Source organism: Ailuropoda melanoleuca, chromosome 2, assembly GCF_002007445.2.
Source record: "Ailuropoda melanoleuca isolate Jingjing chromosome 2, ASM200744v2, whole genome shotgun sequence".
NCBI classification, from domain to species: Eukaryota; Metazoa; Chordata; class Mammalia; order Carnivora; family Ursidae; genus Ailuropoda; species Ailuropoda melanoleuca.
This window is the reverse complement of record NC_048219.1, coordinates 150,183,198-150,208,619: the sequence shown is the minus strand read 5'-3', so window position 1 is coordinate 150,208,619 and position 25,422 is coordinate 150,183,198. Positions and strand designations below refer to the sequence as shown.

General features: G+C 37.0%; 1 protein-coding gene across 2 annotated transcripts in view; it reads left to right on the top strand.

The window, feature by feature from the left end:
• The window catches only part of NCKAP1 (NCK associated protein 1), a 107,316-nt gene that overhangs the window by 48,744 nt on the left and 33,150 nt on the right, over nt 1–25,422 (top strand). For both annotated transcript variants that reach the window (XM_034654822.1, XM_034654823.1), the window contains 7 exons: nt 346–478; nt 3,195–3,276; nt 4,757–4,815; nt 12,324–12,469; nt 14,169–14,301; nt 24,099–24,218; nt 24,829–24,968. In XM_034654822.1, coding sequence (XP_034510713.1) covers nt 346–478; nt 3,195–3,276; nt 4,757–4,815; nt 12,324–12,469; nt 14,169–14,301; nt 24,099–24,218; nt 24,829–24,968 — 813 coding nt within the window. The remainder of the gene's footprint in view (nt 1–345; nt 479–3,194; nt 3,277–4,756; nt 4,816–12,323; nt 12,470–14,168; nt 14,302–24,098; nt 24,219–24,828; nt 24,969–25,422) is intronic.

Sequence of the window (25,422 nt, the reverse complement as noted above, 5' to 3'; positions counted from 1 at the left end):
TAGATAAACAAAGCAGAGAAATAAGGGCATACAGAAAAATCTTATTCCTAATTCTCTAATCTTCTTTTTTTGTGATTTCTTTTTGTAATGATGTAATTTATGAGGTACCCTAATTTTATTTTCATATTGGGTTTTCCTTTATCTACTTTTTAAGTCATAGCTGCTTTTTTTATTTTTGCTTTCCATCATGGAAATGTGTTTAGAAAGTAATTGACATAAAATGGTATTTAGCAGTGCTTTTTCTAAGAAAAAAAACTTCTTGTAGTAATACCAAAGGCATTTTATATTTTCCTTGATAATGATGAATTTATTTTTTGAAATACTTTTCTTGAATTTTTTAAAAAGGCACATTGCTGAATTAATATTTTACATGGAAGAGCTTAGAGCACATGTAAGGAAATACGGACCTGTAATGCAGAGGTATTATGTGCAGTACCTTTCTGGCTTTGATGCTGTTGTTCTCAATGAACTTGTGCAGGTAAAAACCGTATCATGCTATTTTCCCTATTGTTCTTTCCTTCCCTCCTTTCTAGTAACCGATTTGTTTGCTCAGTATAGTGTAATGCCAAGTGGTGGAGATACAAATGTAAGTCATTGTCATATCTTGTCACAGGGATCATCATCTAGAGGGGAGAAAAAACTTAGTTGTAGTCGAGTGTAATAAATATTATGCTTTTAAGTGTGTACAAAGTTCAAAGTGACCACAATGCAGGGAGTAATTCTTTATTTTGGGGGTAGAGGTGTACAGTGACCAGATTATAGAGGGCCTTGCAAAAAAGGAAGATAGTTATAAATCAGATTTACTACTTAGAAAGATCACTCTGGCTCAGTGTGGTTGATGGATTGCTGGGGGCTAAGAAAGGAGCAGAGAAATCAGAAGAGAGCTCAAGAGAGCCTGAACTTGGTCACTGGCCATGGCGATAGAGATGAGATGATGGAGACATTATAATTGATAACCAAGTTTTAGAGGAAAAGTAGAAGATAAATCTTTTGGCACTGTATGTTAGAAGATGACCAGATTTTGGGGCGCCTGGGTGGCACAGCGGGGGCGCCTGGGTGGCACAGCGGTTAAGCGTCTGCCTTCGGCTCAGGGCGTGATCCCGGCGTTATGGGGATCGAGCCCCACGTCAGGCTCCTCTGCTGTGAGCCTGCTTCTTCCTCTCCCGCTCCCCCTGCTTGTGTTCCCTCTCTCGCTGGCTGTCTCTATCTCTGTCAAATAAATAAATAAAATCTTAAAAAAAAGAATGTTTTTTATCTTAGTATAAATTTATTTTGGGGCGCCTGGGTGGCACAGCGGTTAAGCGTCTGCCTTCGGCTCAGGGCGTGATCCTGGCGTTATGGGTTCGAGCCCCACATCAGGCTCCTCTGCTATGAGCCTGCTTCTTCCTCTCCCACTCCCCCTGCTTGTGTTCCCTCTCTCGCTGGCTGTCTCTATCTCTGTCAAATAAATAAATAAAATCTTTAAAAAAAAAAAAAGGGGCTATAACCTTTTAAAAAAAATTTATTTTATATTTATTCCAATTAAGCTAACTGTAAGGAAAATGGGTTTTTTTTTGCTTCATTTTATAAAATCAAGATGTCTAAAGACTTCTAGTAAATTAACATATATTATAAAGAACAGCATGAATTCTCTATAGTCTAAAACTACTGGTTTTCCAGAGGAATAACCATACTTTGATATCCTGATTTTTTTTTCAAACCTACCTAAAAATGCAAATAAGAAAATAAAAAATTGTTCATGTAATTGTTTACCTTTAATTATATACACCTCATAGGTTACTATCCTGAACTGGTGTATTTTTCCCTGTATCCACTAGATGGAGCTCAGATGCTGTCTGTCTAGAATGTCCGTTAAAAACAGGAATAGAAGAGCTGATTATCTTTAAATTTGTTATTACTTTGCTGTACTTTTATTTAAATAGTTACTACTTACGAGATAAACCAGAGGCTTTCGTGCTATCACAATTTAAAAAATAAACCGGACTCCTGGTTTCATGTCATTTTGAAACTTGCTGTGGCTGGTTGGATTAATTAATAAATGTTATAGATTTGTGTTGTATAATATTAAAATTTTTAAGTCATTCCATCTCTTTTGGTGTCTTTTATACCAATTGTATTTTAACAATACTAGGAAAATTAATGTTTTATTTTTTTCTGGAGTTATAGTAATATTAGTTGAATAATACTAATATTAGTAATTTATTGTTAGTATATTTTATTGATAGTATATTTATTGATAGTATATTTTACTGTGTCTATGCAACAATTCTCTGAGGTCAGGTATAGTTACCATTTGTTGAAGAAAAAAGAATTTACATAACTTGCTCAGTATCATAGAGTTCATGAATAATAGAGTCAGTATTTGGCTTTCACTACAATGCTCGAGCTCTTTATACCCTCTTCTGTTGTAAAGTACGTGCACGGTGTTTTTAACCATTTAGTAGGATTTAAATTTAGAACTAAGATTAACCTGTTAATATAATTCATTGTAATAGGTGTTAAATTTTTTTATTGAGGTAAAATATACATAACATATAATTTTCTGTGCTAACCATTTTTAAGTGTACAGTATAGTGAAATTATGTATATTCACATTGCTGTGTAGGTTTCAAAAATTATTTATGCTTTTTGTGAGCTAAGTATTCACTTCTTAAAAATGTATTATTTGGGATCAACTTCAGATGCAGTTTTTAAGTTACTCATTTTTTTAGCTGACTGGAGAGGGATACTTTGTTCCTAATTTGGTTGAGGTATAATTTACGCACAATAAAAGCCACCTGTTTTCAGTGTACTGTTTGAATTTTGACAACTGTACATTCATGTTACTACCACTACAGTTAAGACATAGAAAGTTTCCAACACTTAAAAGTTTTTTTGTGTACCTTTGTAATTCATTCTCTCTCTAAACCCCAGGCAGCCATTCATCTGCTTTTTGTCACTTTTGCCTTTAAAAACATTTTTTCTCATATAAGTGGAATTATATACTATATAATCTGTTGTTTGTGATTTCTTCCAATTAGCATAGTGTTTTGAGATTCATCCATGTTAATGTATGTATCATTTCATTCCTGTTAAGGCTGAAAAGTATTCCACAGTATGGATATACTAGCTTGTTTATCCATCCACCACTAAATGGACCTATGAATTGTTTCCCCAAGTAGTTGTTTTTAACATTTTTTGTTTCTTTTCTTCAGAATCTTTCTGTTTGCCCTGAAGATGAATCGATCATCATGTCCTCTTTTGTTAACACTATGACTTCCCTGAGTGTAAAACAAGGTAAGTCTTCCAAATAAAAGCATATTTTCTCCTAATTAGATTTTCAAATTTGATTATTAAGGAGGGGATTTAACAGTTAATTTTCTAGACTCAGTATTTTTGGACACATTTACTCTGTTCTCTTTTGTCTTAGCTTTGTTTTCTATGAAGAAAAAGCTGCCAAATTGGGTGTGTGATGATGTTTATGAAAATAATGAGAATTATAGCTTGAAATTTCTTATTATTCAGCAGGGGGAAAAAGGCATTTTGTAATATAAAACAAAAAAACATAATGAAGTATATATGTGGTCCAAGCATCACCTATGACAGTATTTGGTACCACTGATACAATTATGTTTAAAAAAGTGCCAGGCCCTTACATATTATCCTATTTAATTCACATCAGTTTTAGAAACCTGTTGGTATTTTTATTTGGTAGATTTGGAAACTCAAGGTTTGAGAGTTAACCTCTCAGTTATTTAACATGATTTGCCCAAGCTCTAACAGGTATTAAGTACTAGTGTAGGGATTTTAAGTTCAGGTCTGTCAATTCCAAAAGTTAATGCTGTATACTCAACTGCCTGTTCATTATTTGAATACTTCGTTCCAACAGATTTGTATGATGTTTTAGTGTTGTAATCTTTAAGTGAAAGATATCCAAAACCTTGAAAATTTCTGAGTAATAAATACATTTTAGTTTAATCAATCTTTATCACACTTAAGTAGTGAAACTTGTAAAATTGCCTGGTGATACTTGGTTTATAAAGTGTTACTTTGAGGAGCTTTACCATGCTGTCCAAAGCTTCTGTTTATAGGATTTCTCAAGCTCTATTCTACCTTCTTCAAAATTGGCATGTAAGTACACCAAGAAAGTTTAGGAAAGAAGTATGTACTTTACACTTCTCTTAGCGTAATTCCCTCCTTATGTCAACATCTTTATAGGATTTGAGTGTCTTCGCTGTCTTAGCTATTCAATTATTTTTGTTTTTGTGAGTGTACAGTTTAATAGTGTTTAGTATATTCATATAGCTGTGCAACCAATTTCCAGAACTTTTTCATCTTGAAAACTGAAACTCCATAGCTATTAAAGAACAACTCCTGATTACCCCTGACATCTACCATTCTACTTTCTGGTTCTGTGAATTTGACTACTCCAGGTACCCATAAGTAGGATCGTGCAGTGTTTGTCTTTTTGTCACTGACTTATTTCACCAGCATAATGTCCTCAAGGAAGGTATTTCCTTCCTTTTGAAGCCTGAATAATGTACCACATTTCGTTCATGTATTCCTCTGTTGATGGACATTTGGGTTGCCTCTGCCTTTTGGCTATTGTGAATAATGCTGCTCTGAACATGGTGTACAAATACCTCTTTAAGACCCAGCTTTTAATTCTTTTGTGTATATGGCCGTAAGTGGAGTTGTCTTAGATCTTAAATTGAAACTGTGATTATATGTTTATGAAACATTAATTTGCTTTGTAATCTTTTTTCTATCATTGTAGTTGAAGATGGGGAAGTATTTGATTTCAGAGGAATGAGATTAGATTGGTTTAGATTACAGGTAAGAATAACTTAATTTTCATTGCCATTCTGTTTGGGTATTGAATATTTTAGCTAACGTGAAAATACTGTTTAATAAGAAAAAAAATTCATTGTTGTATACCTGTTGAAAAGACTAGTTTTGTATAACTAACTACAGTTTTTACCTCATAGAAGAAACAGTTTTTTATTAAGATATAATCAACATATAACATTATATTAGTTTCAGGTTTACAACATGATTCATTCATACATATTGCACCATGATCATAAAAAGTCTAGTTAACATCCATCACCACACATAGTTAGGAATTTTTTTTCTTATGATGAGAACTTTTAAGATCTACCTTCTTGGGGTGCCTGGGTGGCACAGCAGTTAAAGCATCTGCCTTCGGCTCAGGGCGTGATCCCGGCGTTATAGGATCGAGCCCCACATCAGGCTCTTCCGCTATGAGCCTGCTTCTTCCTCTCCCACTCCCCCTGCTTGTGTTCCCTCTCTCGCTGGCTGTCTCTATCTCTGTCGAATAAATAAATAAAATCTTTAAAAAAAAAAAAAATCTACTTTCTTAGCAACTTTCAAGTATGCAGTACAGTTTTACTGATACAGTCATTGTGCTGTACATGACATCTCCAGGACTTATTTGTTTTATAACTGGAAGTCTGTGCCTTTTGATTACCCTCAGTAATACTGCCCAACTCTGGCTCCCCACCTCTGGCAACCAGCGGTCTGTTGTCTACTATGTGTTTAGTGTTAGGTTTTTGTTATTTTTAACAATTCCACATATGAGTGAGTTCATTTGGTCTTTGACTTTCTGTGTCTGACTTACTTCACTTAGCATAATGCTTTCAGGGTCCATCCATATTGTCACACGTGGCAGGGTTACCCCATTCTTTTGTTGAATAATATTCCTCTGTGTGTGTGTGTGTGTGTGTGTGTGTGTGTGTTTACACCACCATTTCTTCATCTGTTTATCCATTGATTGCCACTTAGGCTATTTCCATGTGTTGGCTGTTGTAAATAGTGCTGCATATGAACTTGGGTTTGTAGATATCTTTTTGAGTTAGTGTTTTCATTTCCTTCAGATAAGTATCTAGAAATGGAATTGTGGGATCATAGGTAGTAATAATTTTTTTGAGGAGTCTCCATACTGTTTTCCATAGTGGCTGCATCCATTTACATTGCCACCAAGAGTGCACGAGGGTTCTCTTTTCACCACATTTTTGCTTTGTGTTTTTGTTAATAGCTTTTCTAACAGATGTGAGATGACATCTCACTGTGGTTTTGATTTGCATTTCCCTGTTGATTAATGATGTTGAGCACCTTTTCATGTGCTTGTTAGCTATCTAGATGTCTTCTTTAGAAAAGAGCAAGAATAAGCATCCAGCTCACAGGCTGTAGTTTACTATCCCGATGTAGTGCTAAAAGCTTCATTTTTCTGAAATGCAGAAATAAGTGATATTAGACCTTAAAAGTTTTCATTTAATATATAACTCACACAGTTTTTAAGTGCTTTTAAAATTCAAGCTTAAAATCTTTGTATAACTGTAAATTTAATGATGAAATTCAATTGCCCCATAAGTACTTCTAGTAATTATGTGAAAACTGTGGCCCAGTTTGTTCAGTAACTGAATATTTTAAAAATACATATATTTTAAAATAATAATAGTATGTTCTCATTATAAGGTGTTAGAATACCCAGAGGTAAAGTAGAAAATGAAAGTTTGGGGGTGCCTGGGTGGCTCAGTTGTTAAGTGTCTGCCTTCGGCTCAGGGCGTGATCCTGGAGTCCTGGGATCAAGCCCCACGTCAGGCTTCTCTACTGGGAGCCTGCTTCTTCCTCTCCCACTCCCCCTGCTTGTGTTCTCTCTCTCGCTGGCTGTCTGTCTCTCTGTCAAATAAGTAAATAAAATCTTAAAAAAAAAATAAAATAAAATGAAAGTTTGTACTTTTCCCAGTTTCATACTTCAAATACTTTTAATAAGTGATTTATATCCTTTTACGTGTTCAAACAGTAAATGGAATTATACCATGTACACCCATGGTTCTGCAACTTAAATTAATTTTTATTTGTTTAATTAAAAAGTGAAAATATAACCAATATGTGTTGGTGGAAGAGATTTTTAGATCAACACAGTCTCAGGAAGGACTCCTAGGAGGAGCGTACTTTTCTGGCAGTCTGCTTAGTTCCCTGAGGTAATTTTGCTCTTGGGTTCTTTCCTTCCAGCCTCAGAATACATAGGCATTTTTCTCGCTCTTGTTCTTTGTTCTATGGTTGTGTACTTTGGAGATGATTTTATAAATGGGGCTGCAAGTATTAAGTAACTTACCTGAGGTTGCAGAGTTGGTTAGAGGGAAATCAGGAAAGAATACTTAAAACACCAAAATATTAAATGTGTATATGTAATAGGTTGTTTTCTTACTATTAAAAATAAAGTTTAGAAATTAATATTTCTTTGTTTTAACAAAAGGTGTGAAACAATGTAGAAGTAGAACATAGAAAATGAGGGGCGCCTGGGTGGCACAGCGGTTGGGCGTCTGCCTTCGGCTCAGGGCGTGGTCCCGGAGTTGTGGGATCGAGCCCCACATCAGGCTCCTCTGCTGTGAGCCTGCTTCTTCCTCTCCCACTCCCCCTGCTTGTGTTCTCTCTCTCGCTGGCTGTCTGTCTCTCTGTCAAATAAGTAAATAAAATCTTAAAAAAAAAATAAAATAAAATGAAAGTTTGTACTTTTCCCAGTTTCATACTTCAAATACTTTTAATAAGTGATTTATATCCTTTTACGTGTTCAAACAGTAAATGGAATTATACCATGTACACCCATGGTTCTGCAACTTAAATTAATTTTTATTTGTTTAATTAAAAAGTGAAAATATAACCAATATGTGTTGGTGGAAGAGATTTTTAGATCAACACAGTCTCAGGAAGGACTCCTAGGAGGAGCGTACTTTTCTGGCAGTCTGCTTAGTTCCCTGAGGTAATTTTGCTCTTGGGTTCTTTCCTTCCAGCCTCAGAATACATAGGCATTTTTCTCGCTCTTGTTCTTTGTTCTATGGTTGTGTACTTTGGAGATGATTTTATAAATGGGGCTGCAAGTATTAAGTAACTTACCTGAGGTTGCAGAGTTGGTTAGAGGGAAATCAGGAAAGAATACTTAAAACACCAAAATATTAAATGTGTATATGTAATAGGTTGTTTTCTTACTATTAAAAATAAAGTTTAGAAATTAATATTTCTTTGTTTTAACAAAAGGTGTGAAACAATGTAGAAGTAGAATAGAAAATGAAAATAAAAGTGAAATTGCTCTGCTACAGAGTATAGACATTTAAAATTTTGAAAGTCACTCATTGTCAAAAAGCTTGAGCTATTTAAGTCTCCTGCTGTCTGTTTGTGCGAGTGCCTAAACCAACATTTGGGTTCAGAAAATTTTAGAGATTTAGGTACATTTCAAATTTAACCTTATTAAATATTTTCAGGATTATTAACTTACTCATTTGAAGGATTCACTTGAGAATTTAGCCGTGTTTAGTCATATGGCAGAATGTAAAGTGTGTAAGCATTAAGAATGTAGAAGTGTATATCCCTCTGTTAAGTTTTTTCTAAATTTTTATGAGATAATTATATCACCTGGTATCTGAGTCTGTCATGTGTTGTATTCTTGCTTTTATTAGGTTGCTAGGGCTGCCATAACAGAGTACCAAAGCTAGTAGCTTAAACAATAGAAATTTATTATTTTATAGTTCTGGAGGCTAGAAGTCCTAAAACAAGGTGTCAGTTGGGTTGATTCCTTCTGAGGGCTATGAGGGAAAATCTGTTCCAGGCTTTTTTCCTAGCTTCTGGTGATTGGCTGGCAATCTTTGATGTGTTTTGGCTTGTAGATGAGTCACTGTAATGGCATTGTCCCTATCTCTCTTCATACAATCTTTTGTGCATATCTCTCTGTCCAAATTTTTCCTTTTTTATATAAGGATTCCAATCATATTGGATTAGTGTCCACTCTAATGACCTCATTTTTAACTTGATTGCCTCGTAAAGACCCTGTTCCCAAATAAGGTCACATTCTGAGATACTGCGGACTATGACTTCAACATATTTTTTGTGGACACAATTTAACCCATAATATTGCTCAAAATCATGACTGAGACTTACAGTCACTTTCTACTGTGTAACTCTTAATTTTTAGTGACAGTGGGGCAGAGTATACCGAGGAAGAAAACGGTGGGACAGGGGCGCCCGGGTAGCTCAGCCATTAAGCGCCTGCCTTTGGCTCAGGTCATGTTTGAGCCCCGCATTGGGCTACCTGCTCGGTGGGAAGCCTGCTTCTCCCTCTCCCACTCCCTTTGCTTGTGTTCCCTCTCTCGCTGTCTCTGTCAAATAAATAAATAAAATCTTTAAAAAAAATCAACAACAACAACCACCACAAAAAAATGGTGGGACAACTAAGCCAGAGAAGTCTTGTCTGAGGAAAGGGTAAAAGTGCAAGTTGTGAGGCAGTAGTTAGAATCCAGAACATTAGCATAGGTGATGAAGAACAGGTCAACAGTGAAGGTTCCACACCTACAGACTAGGCCATAGGATACAGGAGATAAAATATTGAGCAGTATTATATAATCTGTAGAGGAGTACAGATCCTCTTTTAAGGATGTTATAAATCTGGCTGTGGAGACAGGGATTAAAGATAATGAAAAATTAAGTAACAGTTAAAAAATTAAAAGATTAACTTAAAAGATGCCACTGACAGAATATGATTATAAACTAACTATAGTTTTCTTAGAAGGGTGAAAGCTTTTTTAAAGTTGGAATTGCTAATAATTATTTTATAGCGAAAGCATCATTTTGCCCAGACATTGAAAGATGGGTAGAAATTAAATAGAAAAATAGCTTACACGGGAAAAGGGTGAACAATGAGGAAAGGGCAAGTGAAGAGACTTTTTAATGTTAAATATTAACTCCAAGCAGGAACAAATCTCCACAAGAGAGATGAATGATCTGACTCATCAGTCATCAGATGGGATAAGAGCTCAGTATAAGCACGTGGCCAGACAGAGGGATATTGTTCTCTAGATATCAGTAATTCTTGAGTAGAGCAGGGCCAGAGGATAAGCCTTTGGGAGAATTTTATAATTGCTTTGTCTCCCCTGGAGTCCTATCCAATTTGATCCTAAGGTCATTTGGTCTTGTATGGGTCATTTTGATCTTTCTCCTTTTTTCTAACGCGTAAAGAAGAATTCTTTCTCCATGTATTGTCATTTTTTTTCCTACTTCCTAAGGCATCTCGTTCCCTTATGTATTCCAGTAGTCTCTTAATTATCTTTGGTCACTTTCATTTATCTTCTTCCCTTCTGTCATCAGATTTACTTGGGTTGTTCTTATACTTTTATTTAAACCTGTTTTTTTTTTTTTATAACCTGTTTCACCCTTCATTGTTGTTAATTATTTCCAGTGAGTGTTTTAAATGAAATTATCTCATTTTGTTACCATCTATTTCATCTGAAATTATTTCCACTGTGATATTTTAATTCAGGATTTTTGAAATGAGGGTCAATTAATGGAAGTCTTTATTGAGTTCCTGGCCACAGATGTGGTTCCTCTTTATACTCTAAAGCTGATTAAAGATAAATTAAACTTCAGTTAGACTTAGTTTGTAATATATATCTAGAGTATACCTTGTCATTAGAATATTGCCCTCATTAATCTTCATTCATTCAAAAACAACAAAATATTAAAACTGTTTTCTCTGTNGGGGCGCCTGGGTGGCACAGCAGTTAAGCGTCTGCCTTCGGCTCAGGGCATGATCCGGCGTTATGGGATCGAGCCCCACATCAGGCTCTTCCGCTATGAGCCTGCTTCTTCCTCTCCTCCTCCCCCTGCTTGTGTTCCCTCTCTCACTGACTGTCTCTATCTCTGTCGAATAAATAAATAAAATCTTAAAAAAANTTAGAATATTGCCCTCATTAATCTTCATTCATTCAAAAACAACAAAATATAAAACTGTTTTCTCTGTGGTGTTTCTGTATTAGTGAATGGTAACCATCCGTATTGTGGCCCCTTGCCATTGTAGGGGCTGAGATTTGATTTTTATCCAATTTACAAGGAAATAATTATTCAGTCTCTCTGTTTCGTGGAAGCTGGGAGAAGACGTGGGGCCCCTGCGTCAGAGACACAGGACTTAATTATTTGTTGCACAGGAAGCAGCATGAGCATCAACATATGTGTATCATTTTTTCCCTTGCTTCCATGACCCATGGTGGGAGGCCCAGAGGAACCCAGATGAATGCTATGTACGCAGTAGGTTTGTGTTACAGCTAAGGAACACCGAATTTGATGAACCCTCTTTTGAATCAACAGTAAGCATACTAGCTCCTGGATGCAGAGGTAGATATTGCTTCATTTCCTCAAGTTTGGTAGCTGCAAATAACAACCCTGAGAAATGGCCCGAGTAATGAGTGCTCTGGGCCTTGAGTTCTTGGCATATTGAGAATGTGTAGGCACGCATGAGATCCATGAAGTAGTATCTCCCAAAACCAGAATCTTGGCCATCATTCATAATTCTTCTTTTGCCCACCATATCTGATCTTTTCTCAGATGAAATGCTTTTGAACTACCACCATTGTAGACTAGACCATCATAATCCTGTCTGGATTATTGCCACTACTCCCTCCTAACAGATCTCTGCCTCCTATTCCCTTTCTGTTCACCTTTCCCCAGTTCCCTCCTCCACATAGAATAATCTTTCTAAAACAGTGATTTGCCACTACATAGAACCTTTGGTTCACCAAAAGGTTTAAATTCTTTAATGTGGTATACAGGGGTCTACATGATCTGGTTGAATCTCTTCTTACACCATTTTCTTCCTCCTCTTTTCATTTTAACTGTAGCCATAGTGAACCGTATTTATTCTGTAGATATTCCTTCTGTTCTTGTTCTGTGCCTTTGTGGAATGCCCACTGTCCATGGACAGGTTTCTTCTCTCTGATTTGGTACACTTACAGTAGAATTTCTTTTCCTATATACCTGTCCTGATGGTTTTGGTTAAGTTCTGTCACCTTATTGGTCAACCTACACTAATTTTTATTATCTTCAGTTCTTTTCTAGAATTCATCAATTAGTACTGTGTGTTTTAATTACTATAATCAAACCTCAGTGATTCAACATGTACAGTACTTACTTTCATCTGAGTGTGCCCCATGTATTTTTTCTCTCAAACTAGATTGAAAATTTCTTTTGGTAGAGCTAACTTGACAATTCACTGTTTTATACTTTTAATACCATAACTTCAGTTCCTTTGGGGTTCTAGGTGAATGACCCATATATTAGATATTTTTATTGGCAGTAGTATTTCAGTTTATTTAAAGAATTTTTATAGGAATTTCAAGTTCGATATACCATTGACAACTTTTAAAAGGTGATGTTACTGATACAGCATCAAAATAAACATTAAAAGATTTTCAATAATGGGATTTTTTTTTTCCCTGTAGAATGTCAACGCTGAAATCATCGGTCTTTGCTTAAACTGCTTATGTTTACTTTCACAGGCATACACTAGTGTTTCTAAGGCTTCACTTAGCCTTGCAGATCACAGAGAACTTGGAAAGATGATGAATACAATAATTTTTCATACAAAGATGGTGGATTCCTTGGTGGAAATGTTGGTGGAAACATCAGATCTCTCCATATTTTGGTATGTGGTAATTTTTTTAAATCAATTTGAAATTTTTAGTATCCAAAGATATCTTTGTTGATTATTTTTATGTTAGTGTCATCCTTGAGACCATTCAGTAATAGACTTTTAAGAATAAAGGGAATGACAACTTGCTAACAAAAGGAAGTCTACCAAGTAAGAATCATATGTCTTTTTTTTTTTTTTTAATTCTCTGTAAGAGCAACTCTTACTGTTGTGAATATATTTTTACACTTTTTTTTGAGGAGGTAAAAAACAGTCACTTCAGATTGCCTTAAGGCCCTCTTTTGCATCATTAGATTAAGGGAAAAAAGTGAATCAGGGTCAAGTAGAGCAAATGTTGGAAATTAAATAACAAGTAATTTCACTCTGCAGTAAGTAGATATTAATATTATGATGATGTTGTAACTACTCCCACTATTGTGCTCTGTTTTCTTTTGCTCCTATCATAGCTCTTTATTTTCTTTCCTCTCTTTCTCCCCACATAATGTGGTCCTTGAAGGAAGGTCAGGTTTTTGTTCTTTTAGTATCTAACATAGTAGGTACTTAATAAATGTTTGAATGAATAAGTGAACTTAATTGTGATCAGACTAATAAACAGTGGGACCACATTTACAAGTATTCTGGCTCCAAAGCTGTGCAGTATCAACTCTGTCTGCTTCTTGGCTTTTTTTCCTGTATGGAAGCTGTTTGGAGTAACCTAGTATGTCCCTTTATTTCTATAATGCTGAGATAATCTCAGTGGATAGTGATGATAGTTTCTGTGTATTGAAAAGCTATCATTATGAATAGCTTCTCGTTTTTATTTTGGAAGATACCCCAGTCCACACTGATTTGGGCAGTTTGTTAGGATAGCTTTAATTAGCAGTATTGCAAAAGAAATCCAAAGCACCAGACAGGGAAGGCATGAGAGGTTTCTTAAAGAAACTTCTGAAACACAATATATCACTGAAACACATGTCAAATTTGCAAGAATTTTAAGATTATTTGGAACCCTATACTATTGTTTGACTTGGAAAGAAAATGAAACATTTTATGTTTACATATATTTGAGCTACAGAAAGATTCCTATTGGTAAAAGAAGGCTACTGCAGTTAAAAAGTCCTCTTCCCTTTCCTTAGAAATAAAAATACTTTGAATAATGTTTAAAATCTTTATTTTGTCTGTACATCCAGTATAAAGACATGTTTACTACTCTGGTTGTCTTACTATTCCAAAATGTATGATATTTTATTGACTGATATTATTTTATGTTTAATATCTCCTAAATACGTTTAATATCTCCTAAATCAGGTGGTAATTTAAAATTGATGGTGCATCATTGTTTAATTGACAGTGTTTTTCTTTCTTAGTGGTACATAAAATAGTGGTGTTTCTTACAATTGATAGTGACTTGCCTTTGATAAAATTTGGTGGTGTGAGATTTGAATGTCGTATATTCATATGCCATAGATAAGTTTTTTTTAATTTTTTAAAAAACTTGTTACTATTACACAAATAATATTTTTATTACTCTGTAATGATTGTTGATGTATAAAAGATACTCTGGAAAAATAACTACTCTCTTCTTAAAGGAATAAAGGCTACCAGTTGATAACTTTAATTCACTGAAGTCAAATTAAATTAACTAAGTACGGTATCATAAAATTTTTAACTATAAAAATGGTGATTCTAATTTTTAATTTGTTTCCTTATATAGTTTTTATAGTCGTGCTTTTGAGAAGATGTTTCAACAGTGTTTGGAGTTACCCTCTCAGTCAAGATATTCAATTGCATTTCCACTACTTTGCACTCATTTTATGAGTTGCACACATGAACTGTGTCCAGAAGAGGTAATTTCAGGGTAGTACTGTGATTTATATGGCATGCAGAATACACTAGACCAAACATGTAGCTGGCTAGATTTCACAGAGTCACAGTTACCTAATCTAGCTTCCTACCTAATTTCTCTCTATGCAGAATCAGAACAATGTTTGAATAGATTAAAATAGATGTAGTGCTTATTTGCATGGATGGATAAATGCACATACATATTTTTAAGAACATACCATAAAGTCACTTAGAATTACATTTATTAAATGGTGGGTCAGGTATTCATATTTATGGTAAAGTTCCATACAGCAATTGATTTTGTATGCTTACTTTTTCTCTTAAACTGTTATTGAAAAGAGTTGAAAATTGAATGTACAGATTACTGACTGTAAACATAAACATGTCAAAGAGGAATTTCACTGACTTGTTAATATGATAGATGTAGTAAACAAAATTAACATTATTAAAGTATTTGTAAGACATACACACAGGCACAAATAGTTATTAAATAATTGAACTCAGTAGTTTTATCAATAGTATCAATATTCTTAGTATTCTTTTTTTTTATTAATTTTATTTTATTATATTATGTTAATCACTATACAGTACATCCCCTGATTCTGATGTAAAGTTTGATGCTTCATTAGTTGCGTATAACACCCAGTGCACCATGCAATACGTGCCCTCCTTACTACCCATCACCAGTCTATCCCCTTCCCCCACCCCCTCCCCTCTGAAGTCTTCAGTTTGTTTCTCATAGTCCATAGTCTCTCATGTTTCATTCCCCCTTCTGATTACCCCCCTTTTCTTTATCCCTTTCTTCCCCTACCGATCATCCTAGTTCTTATGTTCCATAGATGAGAGAAATCATATGATAATTGTCTTTCTCTGCTTGACTTATTTCACTTAGCATTATCTCCTCCAGTGCCGTCCATGTTGCAGCAAATGTTGAGAATTCGTTCTTTCTGATAGCTGAGTAATATTCCATTGTATATATGGACCACAGCTTCTTAATCCAGTCATCTGTTGAAGGGCATCTCGGCTCCTTCCATGATTTGGCTATTGTGGACAATGCAGCTATGAACATTGGGGTGCATATGGCCCTTCTCTTTACTACGTCTGTATCTTTGGGGTAAACACCCAGTAGTGCAATGGCTGGGTCATAGGGTAGTTCAATTTTTAACTTTTTAAGGGACCTCCACACTGTTTTCCAGAGTGGCTGTACCAACTTGCATTCCCACCAACAATGTAGGAGGGATCCCCTTTCTCCACATCCTCTCCAACAATTGTTGTTTCTTGCCTTGTCTATCTTTGCCATTCTAACTGGCGTAAGGTGGTATCTCAGTGTGGTTTTGATTTGAATTTCCCTGATGGCTAATGATTTTGAACATTTTTTCATGTGTCTGTTAGCCATTTGTATGTCTTCATTGGAAAAGTGTCTGTTCATATCTTCTGCCCATTTTATGATTTGTTTATTTGTTTCTCGTGTATTGAGTTTGAGAAGTTCTTTGTAGATCTTGGATACCAGTCCTTTATCTGTGGTGTCCTTTGCAAATATATTCTCCCATTCCGTGGGCTGTCTCTTAGTTTTTTTGACTGTTTCCTTGGCTGTGCAGAAGCTCTTTATCCTGATAAAGTCCCATAAGTTCATTTTATCTTTTATTTCTCTTGCCTTTGGAGATGTGTCGTGAAAAAGGTTGCTCTGGCCGATGTCATAGAAGTTGTTGCCTATGTTCTCCTCTAGAATTTTGATGGATTCCTGTCTCACATTGAGGTCTTTCATCCATTTGGAGTTTATTTTTGTGTATGGTGTGAGAGAGTGGTCAAGTTTCATTCTTTTGCATGTAGCTGTCCAATTTTCCCAGCACCATTTATTGAAGAGACTGTCTTTTTTCCACCGGATGTTTTTTCCTGCTTTATCAAAGATTAGTTGCCCAAAGAGCCGAGGGTCCATTTCTGGGTTCTCTATTCTGTTCCATTGGTCGATGTGTCTGTTTTTGTGCCAGTACCATGCTGTCTTTGTGATCACAGCTTTGTAGTACAGCTCGAAATCCGGCATTGTGATGCCCCCAGCTTTGTTTTTCCTTTTCAACAGTTCCTTGGAGATTCGGGGCCTTTTCTGGTTCCATACAAATTTAAGGACTATTTGTTCCAGTTCTTTGAAAAATGTCCTCGGTATTTTGATCGGGATAGCATTGAAAGTGTAGATTGCTCTGGGTAGTATGGACATTTTAACTATGTTAATTCTTCCAATCCATGAGCATGGAATATTTTTCCATCTTTTTATGTCTTCCTCAATATCTTTCAAAAGTGATCTATAGTTTCTAGCATATAGGTCCTTTACGTCTCTGGTTAAGTTAATTCCAAGGTAACGCATGGTTTTTGGTGTTATTGTAAATGGGATGGATTCCCTAATTTCTCTTTCTTCAGTCTCGTTATTCGTGTATAGAAATGCAACTGATTTCTGGGCATTGATTTTGTATCCTGCCACCTTACTGAATTGTTCTATAACTTCTAATAGTTTGGGAGTGGATTCCTTTGGGTTTTCCATATAGAGTATCATGTCATCTGCAAAGAGAGACAGTTTGACTTCTTCTTTGCCGATTTGGATACCTTTGATCCCTTTTTGTCTTCTGATTGCTGTTGCAAGGACTTCTAGTACTATGTTGAATAATAGTGGCGAGAGTGGGCATCCTTGTCGTGTTCCTGATCTTAAGGGAAAGGCTTCCAGCTTTTCCCCATTGAGAATAATGCTTGCAGTAGGCTTTTCATAGATGGCTTTTATGAGATTGAGAAATGTACCCTCTATTCCTACACTCTGAAGGGTTTTAATCAGGAAAGGATGCTGTATTTTGTCAAATGCTTTTTCTGCATCAATTGAGAGGATCATATGGTTCTTGAGTCTTTTCTTGTTGATATGATGTATCACATTGATTGATTTGCGAGTGTTGAACCATGCTTGCATCCCAGGTATGAATCCCACTTGGTCATGATGGATAATCCTTTTAATGTACTGTTGGATTCTATTAGCAAGGATCTTGTTGAGGATTTTGGCATCCATATTCATTAGAGAAATCGGTCTGTAATTCTCCTTTTTGAGGGGGTCTTTGCCTGGTTTGGGGATCAAGGTAATATTAGCCTCATAGAATGAGTTTGGTAGCTTTCCTTCTGTTTCTATTTTTTGAAATAGCTTTAGGAGAATAGGTATTATTTCTTCTTTGAATGTTTGGTAGAATTCCCCAGGAAAACCGTCTGGGCCTGGAGTTTTATTATTTGGAAGGTTGTTTATCACTGACTCAATTTCTTCATAGTTAATTGGCCTATTTAAGAAATCTATTTCTTCCTGTTTCAGTCTTGGTAGTTTATAGGTTTCCAGGAAGGCCTCCATCTCTTCCAGATTGTTTAGTTTTTTGGCATATAGCTGTTGATAAAAGTTTCTAATAATCCTTGCAATTTCAATGGTGCTGGTCGTGACCTCTCCCTTTTCAGTCATAATTTTAATAATCTCAGTCCTTTCTCTTTGTTTTTGGACAAGTTTTGCCAGTGGTCTATCAATTTTATGGATTCTCTCAAAGAACCAGCTTCTAGTCCTGTTGATCTGCTCTACTGTGGTTCTGGTCTCTAATTCATTGATTTCTGCTCTAATCTTGGTCAACTCCTTCCTTGTCAGTGGGTTAGGCCTGTCCCTCTGTTGCTGTTCCAGTTTCTTGAGGTGAGAATATAGAAACTGCATTTTAGATTTTTCTATTCTTTTGAGTGAGGCTTGGATGGCTATGTATTTCCCCCTTAGGACTGCCTTTGCAGTATCCCATAGGTTTTGGACCGTTGTGTATTCATTCTCGTTGGTCTCCATAAATTGTTTAATTTGTTTTTTGATTTCCTGGTTTATCGAGTCATTCTTGAGCAGGATGGTTCTTAGCCTCCAAGTGTTTGAGTTTCTTCCAGGTTTTTCCTTGTGGTTGAGTTCCAATTTCAGAGCGTTGTGGTCTGAGAATATGCAGGGGATAATTTCAATCTTTTGGTATTGGCTGAGACCTGTTTTGTGTCCCAGAGCATGATCTATTCTTGAGAATGTTCCATGGGCATTTGAATAGAATGAGTATTCTTTGGTTCTGGGGTGTAGTGTTCTATATATATCTATGAGGTCCAACTCGTCGAGTATGGCATTCAAAGCCTTTGATTCTTTGCTTAGTTTTTGCCAGGGTGTTCTGTCTATTTCTGATAGTGGGGTGTTGAGGTCCCCTACTATTACTGTGTTCTTATCTATATGTCTCTTTATTTTGGTTAAGAGTTGGCTTGTGTATCTTGCTGCTCCCCTGTTGGGGGCATATATATTAATAATTGTCATATCCACTTGTTGAATACTTCCTTTAAGAATAATATAGTGCCCTTCTGTATCTCTCTCTATGGCCTCTAGTTTAAAATCCAGTCTATCTGATATGAGAATTGCTACTCCAGCTTTCTTTTGAGGTCCATTTGCGTGGAAGATGGTACTCCATCCCCTTACTCTAAGTCTGAATGCATCTTTGGGTTCAAAATGAGTCTCTTGTAGACAGCAAATGGATGGGTCATGTCTTTTTATCCAATCTGCAACCCTGTGGCGTTTTATGGGAGAGTTTAAGCCATTTAGATTGATAGAGATTATTGACAGATATGATTTTAATGATGCCATTTCTCTTTAAAGTCTTTGTATCGGTTGTGACTTGCTGCTCTGTATCACTCTTGGGGCCTTTTTACCTTTATAGAGCCCCCCTTAATATCTCCTGTAGGGCTGGTTTCGTGGTTACGAAATTGGTTAATGATTGGCGATTTTGGAACGTCTTTATTTCTCCATCAATTCTGAATGACAGCTTTGCTGGATAAAGGATCCTTGGCTGCATGTTTTTCTCTGAAAGAGCTTTAAAAATGCCCCCCCAAGCCTTTCTCTCATTCCAGGTCTCTGTAGACAGGTCTGACGTAATCCTGATACCTTTGCCTTGGTACGTGAGAAATTTCTTTGCCCTGGCCGCTTTCAATACTGTATCCTTGGATCTAATATTTGCGAATTGCACTATGACATGCCGTGGCGTAGGTTTGTCCTGGTTGAGCTTGGATGGGGTCCTCTCTGCCTCTTGGACACGAATGCTTGTTTCCCTTGCTAGATTAGGGAAGTTTTCAGCTACAATTTGTTCAAATATCTCTTCTAGACCTCTGTTTTTCTCCACCCCTTCAGGGATGCCGATGATTCTGACATTGGATCGTTTCATAGAGTCAGTAATCTCCCGTAATCTACATTCGTGGGCGTGGATTTTTTTAAGACCAGCTTCTATTTTCGTTTTTTCTTCTACTAACCCATCCTCCAATTCGCTAACGCGTTCCTCTGCCTCGGTGACCCTGGCCGTCAGAGCCTCTAGTTTTGACTGTATTTGGCCCATAGAATTTTTAATTTCTGTCAGATTCGCTCTCATTTCTGCCCTTAGGGATTCTATATTCTCAGCAACGCTTTCTCTGATGCTTTTTTCAAGTTTACTCATCATCTTGACCATTGTTGCTCTGAATTCCATTTCTGATAATTGGGATACATCCATATGTATTAATTCTGTGGCCGAGGCCAATTCTGTGGCAGAGGCCACAGACTCATTATCTTTTCTTTGCTGGGGGGGACTTCTCCTTCTCGTCATTCTGATGAAGAGAGATTGCAGGGTTGTCCAGAGCCCAAGTGTTGACTGGGACCCAGGCCGTGCGCCCTTGTTTTATAGAGATCTTAGGGATGTGGGCTTCTTCCTTAAAGAGTTTATTTATTTATTTGAGAGAGAGAGAGACAGTCAGCAAGAAAGGGAACCCAAGCAGAGGAGTGGGAGAGGAAGAAGCAGGTTCCCGGTGGAGAAGCCCGATGAGGGACTCCTTACGGAGCGTTGTGATCACACCCTAATCCGAAGACAGGTGCTTGGTGACTGCGCCACTCAGGCGCTCCGGGTTGTGGGCTTCTTGATTTTTCAGCCTGCCTTCTGGGGGAGGGGCCTGCCTGCCGGTACTCAGAAAACCCTGTTTGGGTAGAGTCTCTGTGTCCCTTGCGAGGGGGGATGGGGATGGGCACCCTGTGAGCCGGTATTTCCGGGCTTTTGTTCTCTGGCGGCTTTCCCTGGCGGTTTGCTATGCCTCTTCTGAGAGAGCAGCAGCGGCTGAAATTCAGCCTCTGTCTCAGAACAGAGGGATCGCGGATCGTTCTCCACTGATGTTCTGGCCACTTTAACTCTGTTTCTGTTGGTGCTGCTCAACCCTGCAGCATCCCGGGCTGTGCGCCCCACACCCGGCGTCCCAGCCCTCACTTCCAGGGCCGGCACGTCTCTGTCCTTTGTGTTTCCAACCCCGCCCGCCGCCAGCCGCCCCGCGCGGGCTCCCGGAGCTCCCCGTCTCAGTCTGGTGTCTCACGGGTGCTGACCGCGAGTCCGCCTGCTCCCCCGTGCAGGTGGCCCTCCAGCCGCCAGCCGCCCCGCGGACGCTCCCGGAGCTCCCGGTCTCAGCCTCGATCCAGTGAGCACACCGGAGCTCCGGAGCTCCGTGAGATGCTTGGTGGTGCACGCTCCCGGCTCACGGACTCAGTCTGCCGTTTCCAGAGTGCGGGTCCGCGGTCCGCCCGCTCCCCGGTGCAGGTGGCCCGCCAGCCGCCCTGCGCGCGCGCTCCTGGAGCTCGCGTTCTAAGTCTGTTGTCTCGCGGGTGCCGTCCGCGAGTCCGCCTGCTCCCCCGTGCAGGTGGCCCGCCAACCGCCAGCCGTCCCGCGTGCGCTCCCGGAGCTCCCTTCTCAGCCTGCTGTCTCAGGCGTGCGGGTCCGCGGTCTGTCCGCTCCCCCTTGCAGGTGGCTACCGCTTCCCGGCGCCCTGACACGGCGGCTCCCTCCCCCTTCTGTTTAGCTTCCGATATCTGTGCGCGGTTTCACGGCTCCCCGCTTCGTACCTCGATACTCAGCGCTGGAGATGTTCATTTGTAGAGATCCAGATGTATCTTCCTGCGTCTCAGGCTGATTCCGTGGATATTCCTGCTGCTGGTACCTATCCAGCTCAACTCAGGGGACCGGCTGAAAAAGGGGTCCCCTACTCCTCCGCCATCTTAACCTCCCTCCTCCAGTATTCTTCTGATCTTTAAAGAAGAGATGTCACTTTGTAAGGGTGGTAAGACTATATATTAAAATTAAATGATCTATTTCTTTATAGTTTAACTTAGTGTTGAATCCCTTTACTTAGAACTACAGAACTTGGAGAAAAGAAACTGACAAATAGCAGGAGCATTATTAATGTCTTTAAGCATTAGTAACATCTGTTGCAGATTCTATTCCAGCAGTGCATTGGAAGTGGACTCTGAGAGAGGTTAGCCTGCAGGAAGTTTAGTAGGGACTGCTTTTAGGATTATTATCTGTGAGGATATCAACACCACCAAATTTAATACTTTCATAAAGTTTTTGGATGTAATAGATTTTATCCTCAAGCTTTATACCTAAGATAAACTATTAATTTTTTCCGCATAGTCATCCTTCCCATTAAATTACTCATGAAGTATCCTGTTAATTTTATTTATCTGGTTTCATTTCTTGAATCCATCTTCTACTTTCCATTGCTTATGTCACTCTTGTAGCTCAAATTTGCGATACTCTTCATATGTACTCCTAAATAGTCCTAAATAGCTTTCCTGTCTTCAGTATTTCTGCCTTTAAGACTATCTACTACAGTGCCACCAGAGCGTGTCTTTCCTTCTTGAAGAATACTCAGTGATTGATTGTCTCTTGCATATGGAGAAAGTAAAAATTTCTTACCCAGGCATTTAAATCTTCAACAATTTGCACTCTACTCCCATTCCTTTTTTTCTTTTAAAAAACTGATTAAAATCTATCTATCTATAATATATATATATAATGTTATATATATGACAGAAAAATGTGCCATTTAAATTATTTTTAAATGTGCAGTTCAGTACGTTATTTACTTTCACAGTGTTGTGGAACCACCACTACTATCCATTTCCAAAACCTTTGTCATCCAAGCAGAACCTTTATAATCATTAAGTAGTAATTTCTCATTCCTCCAACGCTTGGTATCCTCTAGTCTGTTTTCTGTCTCTAAAAATTTGGCTATTCTAGGTGGTTTATATAGGTGGAACCATGTAGTATTTGCCTTTTTGTGTCTGGCTTATTTCACGTAGCGTATTTCTGATGTTTTTATCTCTACAGACTTTTCAGATCTAGATTTTCTGGATATTCTGCTACAGGTTAGGTATTTTTAACCATCTGAAATGTAACATGTCCAGGGTAGAACTGTTGATTCTCTGCATGTTACCCCATCACCATCCTTTGAAGCTTTTTCTGCCTTTTGGCTTCATCTGTATCCAAACTCCTACCACTTCTCATCCTTGTCAAAGCCACAACTTTTTTCCTGCATTATTGTAGTCTCCTAAGTGGTCTCTCTGCTTCTGACATTGTTCTCCTAAAATTTGTTCTTATTACTGTAACCTGAGGCTGAGGCAGATCATGGAGAGACTTTACTTTTGTTTTTCATCCAGTCTCAACATTTCTGAGCCACTGAAGGATAATAGTAATATCAGATTTGTATTTTAAATAAGTCTAGTAAATTTGAAGAAATGCTAATTCAGTGTTTTGTTTTGTTTTTTTTTTTGTTTTACGAATAAGTGATAGCAAGGGATATGTTTCATCTTTCAGGAGTCAGAATGTGGTTAAATAAAACCCTAAATGTTTATAATTTGAAATCTTTCCTCAAGTAAAGTGAACCAGTATTTAATTGTATCTGGCCTGAAGATTCCTTTTGGTTTGGCTTCCTCTTAAAATTTTCAAGGGCATTTAGAATAAAATACATTAAAGTATCATGATAGATCTGGGAATAGTTACTTTAGGTGTTTAAGAATTTTTATATTCTTATATATTACATTTATTTTAGCAGCATAGAAATGCCATATGTAAACTGTATATTTGTTACATAATTATGGAAGATCCGGTAAGGTAAACTTTCAAAAATTGATCTTTTTATAAAGTATTACAAATGTGTAGTGCAAAATTTTATAGCATTATATACTCAACATTCTAGTTACCATTGACAAAAAAAACCTGTTCAATTATTATGATAGCCACCAGAACTAAAAAGATACAGAATCCTGTAGAGAGAGATGCATTTGAGTGAGTGTATGTCTACATATACATATCTCATCTCCTAAAAATTAAATATACTCTTCTTTTTTCCCCCCTGTTGAGTTCAGAAAATGTATGGTCAGCTTTTTTTCTTTTCTGGGTTAGAGAGTTTGATTTTAGGGAGTTGAGTGCCTTGTGAATTTCTTTGTTTTACTGACCTGATTGCCAACAATTTTAATTAAATATTTAAGCTTTTCTGTTTATATACTACCAAGTTATTTGTTATGTCAAGATCTTTATATATGTGTATATAGTACATATATGTGTGTGTATCAGTTAAGATTAGAAAACATAAATGTGTTCTTTTACATCCTCTGTTTGATAGTTTAGTATTTAAGATTCGGATGTAGGACCTTGTAAAAATTGAAAGTTAATAGTTTTTCATGTTAAAGAAAGTACTGGTACTCTAAGATCCCTCCAGTCATACTTTACTTGTATACTCAACAAATACTTTATGTCGACTGTGTAAATACAGTATGGTAGGTTAGTTGTTCCAAGAGATAGAAGAGATCTAGAGCATTCCTTACCCCCACTCCTCAGTGTACAATAGACTTTAACTTTATTTTCCATGTTTATTTAAAAAGTATTTTAATTCAAACTACTTTCTTTTAACTTTTATTATTGTTGATATTATTCTCCTTTGACAGCGACATCATATTGGAGATCGCAGTCTTTCCTTATGTAATATGTTCTTGGATGAAATGGCCAAACAAGCTCGAAATCTCATCACTGATATTTGCACAGAACAGTGTACTCTTAGTGACCAGGTAATAATTAACATGTTTCCTTACAGACAGGAAGTTTGTGTATGAAGTCAAGAAAATTAACTGTTAGCCTGTTATTTTTTAAATTTTCTGTCTTTTTTGTTAAACTCTTAGTAAATCTAATTATTTCTGATAAAACTCCATTTTTAGGTTTTTTAAAATTTGCCACTGTCTTTAGGATTTCTTACTGTTTAAAATCCAACATGTAGCTTGGCATTCAGATCCCTTCCTCATAGCTCGAACTATCTACTTCACCCTGCACTTGATGCTTTACCACCTAGTAGTTCTCAACAAATTCTGAACTTCTCCTTCCAGTAGAATATTCTCATTCTTTGCTTGCCTAGTCTGTTTTTACTTATCCTTTAAACTTGTGCTTAGATAATACCTTCCTCTATGATTTTTCCTTCACAAAAGATTTACCTATATCTCTTTTCTACCAAGCTGTGTGAGCTCCCTGAGCCAGCTTGGTAAACTACGTCTCACTTATACCTCTGTTCTTAGTGCTAGATGGTATTTGCTACATTGTCTGGATTCAACTAAGGTTTGCTTAAATTGTTAATGTTTTTTCAAAATAATTGGTGTAATGTAAGATTTCATTTCTTTTTAAATTTAGTTGCTACCCAAGCATTGTGCCAAAACCATTAGTCAAGCAGTGAATAAGAAGTCAAAAAAACAGACTGGTAAGAAAGGGGAACCTGAAAGGGAAAAACCAGGAGTTGAGAGTATGAGGAAAAACAGGCTGGTAGTGACCAAGTAAGCCACCCACTTTTATTATATCTTTTTGTTACAGATAGAAGAAGTTTTTCATTTTTTTAATGGCATTAGTACTGAGGGAATGCTAGTAATTGTAAATTCTTCATTTCTCAGTCATTTATTATTATTATTATTACTATTATTATTTTACCTTTGTGAACTTGAATAGTGTTTATTTCCAAAATACACATTTTGGATTTTTGAAGAAAATTCATGTTAATAGGTAATATTTGTCTTTATATACTGCATACTGAAGGCCAAGAATCTGTCTAAAAATTGCGGGGGTACACTATATAAGCAATCTGTAGCTTTCCATTTATTTAAAGTCAGATAGCCTGAGACTTTATTTTGGCATGTGTTATATTAGAACATACATCACTTTTAAAGTGGATCTATCAGACTAGATATTATTAAGAATTGTGTGTTTCTTTGGAGGGTAGGCATTGGTGGGGAA